Raw genomic sequence first — 2,185 nt, forward strand, 5'->3', positions numbered from 1 at the left:
GATTGAGTCGGGATAATTATAATTAAATATATATATAATTAAAATAAATAATTATAAATTATCCCGACTCAATCGATTTACGTGCTCGAAACGCGACAAAACGGGGCCCGCGCGGGACTTTTTGCGCGCGGCCAGGCGCGACGAGCCGCGCCGAGTCGGAGTGGGGGACCTCGCGCCGAGGGCGGCTTGCCTAGCGACCCCCAAGTCCGCGCCTCTCTAGCTCGTCGTTTACGAACACCGTGAATTAGGATTTAGGGGGTAAAAAAAAAAAAATTAAAAAAAATAGGAAATCACAGAGAAAAAGGAGTTCCATTTGTGAGTGCTGAAAGTTTATTGAAACAATATCGCGTCAACTTCGGGGAAGATTGTGTGCTCTCAAACCGTACGAAATATTTTGCACGCTGCTGAAATATATGGCGGAGCAGCGAGGATAAAACCATATATTAATAATATAAATTGAGAAAAACGCAACTGCTGTGGCAATAATTACATTGATCCCTTGGGATGATCGTAATAATGAGAATAACAAGAATGAACAACAACAATCGAATAGACAATTAAAGCATACGGGATTAACAGTAATTTAAACAACACGAGCGTACCGATTTGCACGTTGAATTCGATGATTATTATCTTCTTCCATATAGTAATACATGCCAAGTTTTGTGTGGTGTGTACGTGTGTGTGTGTGTGTGTACAGGATGTAAAATTTACAAAATGCCTCGAAATTATGCCACGTGAACCGCGTTCAGTGATATTCCTTGTACTGTGCATAAAGAAACAAGACCTCGTTAATTACTAACAATTCGAGTTTAAAGCGTCATTATAAAACTGAAACCAATTCTGAAATTAAAAATGAAATTTAAAAATGAAAACGATTTGAAACTAATCCGCTGAACAGTAAACAAATTTATAATTGCAATTAAATTGTTTATCGTTCGTTTGTTCCACCTACTGTGTAGTTCACTTGAAATGCAAAACAAGTATCGAATGGATAAGTGTTGCTAAAAAAAAAAAAAACCAGAGCCAGCATCATCATTTGGGATCGTTAGTCAGTTGATCGCAGTGCACAATTCACACAGTACATATAATTTTCTCGACTACGCGTTCGTTGTAAGCCCGGGGGAATATTTATTGAAATAAATCATGAGTATCGTCTCGTCTTAAAGCTGCGGCATAAGTGGCGCCATATCGCGTCTCTGACGTATGTTTCATTCATATTGTTTATTATGGCTGTATGAAGCTTGTCAGCTTCGTACAGGTTAGTAATGGTCTGTGTTGCTGCCGCGTACACAACTATTGCAAGTGTACATTGCAAAAGTCATGTCCTTGTTTCCTGCTTATTCGATTGGGACGAGCGAATCTTTGGCATCGAGTGAACCGAAAAATCTATTACAAGGTTAGTATAACGCATTGCATCGTATTGTAAAACGGTGAATTTTTTATCCAATTTCCAATCTTGCTAATGACAAGTGTTCTCTTGAATTAATTAGTTACGCACACGTTATGAACGTGATTTTCATATAATGTATCTGTTTTGTAATTGTAGGCAATGTATCAAGCAGTTGGTTACAAAATGGTAGTTGTTTAGATCAGATTTCGAGTCACAATTTTCTATATCTCTCTTCCGAATCTTCGAATGAAGATGGAACACAAGTATCTTCCTCTGATAAAAAGAAACAGGTACTCCACAATGTTATATCGTCGAGTAACGAGAGGTCTGTGTACAAAGGAAGAAAAAGCCAGAAACATATTAAAACAAAAGAGAAAGAAAGAAAAAAGAAAGTATGGAACGGCGGAGAAGACGCGTTACAAGCAGGAAGTGGAGAATATATATTTTCAAGATAAACATAGAATAACATACATCTTATAGATAAACGTAAGAAAAGAAGTAATATTAAAAAGGAATCCGCGTGTAACTCGCTTAACCAAATAGAATGTCCTCTTTTGTCCAATGGTATCTTTGAAGAATTACAAAGAATTAAAACTAAAGAATATAATGAAAAGTTAACTGGCGATCCAAGCAATGTTAAACTATGGATTGAATACGTCAAATTTCAGGTATGGTTTTTGGTCTCAGAATTCTCAATGTCTTTTTACATGAATATGGTATTTTATGCAAACAGGACACTTTAGAGTACTTTCAAAAATATCAAACGACAAAGGATGTTCGTAGAGCAGCAAC

The 2,185-nt window shown here is 36.9% G+C and overlaps 1 protein-coding gene across 2 annotated transcripts; it reads left to right on the plus strand.

Annotated features, from left to right (window-relative positions):
- The first annotated feature begins 1,214 nt into the window (after nt 1–1,214).
- LOC144477796 (uncharacterized) lies at nt 1,215–2,159 on the plus strand. 2 transcript variants are annotated; one of them, XM_078195534.1, is made up of 2 exons: nt 1,215–1,399; nt 1,550–2,159. In XM_078195534.1, exons 1-2 carry the CDS (start codon nt 1,324–1,326, stop codon nt 1,846–1,848), a joined length of 375 nt encoding a protein of 124 aa, XP_078051660.1. In that variant the 5' UTR covers nt 1,215–1,323; the 3' UTR covers nt 1,849–2,159. The 2 variants fall into 2 exon arrangements, with proteins under 2 accessions (XP_078051660.1, XP_078051661.1); XM_078195535.1 differs by having other exon boundaries at nt 1,232–1,271.
- Nucleotides 2,160–2,185: the final 26 nt, after the last annotated feature.

The sequence above is a fragment of the Augochlora pura genome, unplaced genomic scaffold (genome assembly GCF_028453695.1).
Source record: "Augochlora pura isolate Apur16 unplaced genomic scaffold, APUR_v2.2.1 APUR_unplaced_3807, whole genome shotgun sequence".
NCBI lineage: Eukaryota > Metazoa > Arthropoda > Insecta > Hymenoptera > Halictidae > Augochlora > Augochlora pura.

What these genes read in the sequence shown, in the direction of transcription:
- LOC144477796 (XM_078195534.1), top strand. Translation starts at nt 1,324, where the DNA reads ATGTCCTTGTTTCCTGCTTATTCGATTGGGACGAGCGAATCTTTGGCA. An exon ending in ACCGAAAAATCTATTACAAG is followed by an intron (nt 1,400 to 1,549) that starts GTTAGTATAACG and finishes TTGTAATTGTAG; the next exon opens with GCAATGTATCAAGCAGTTGG.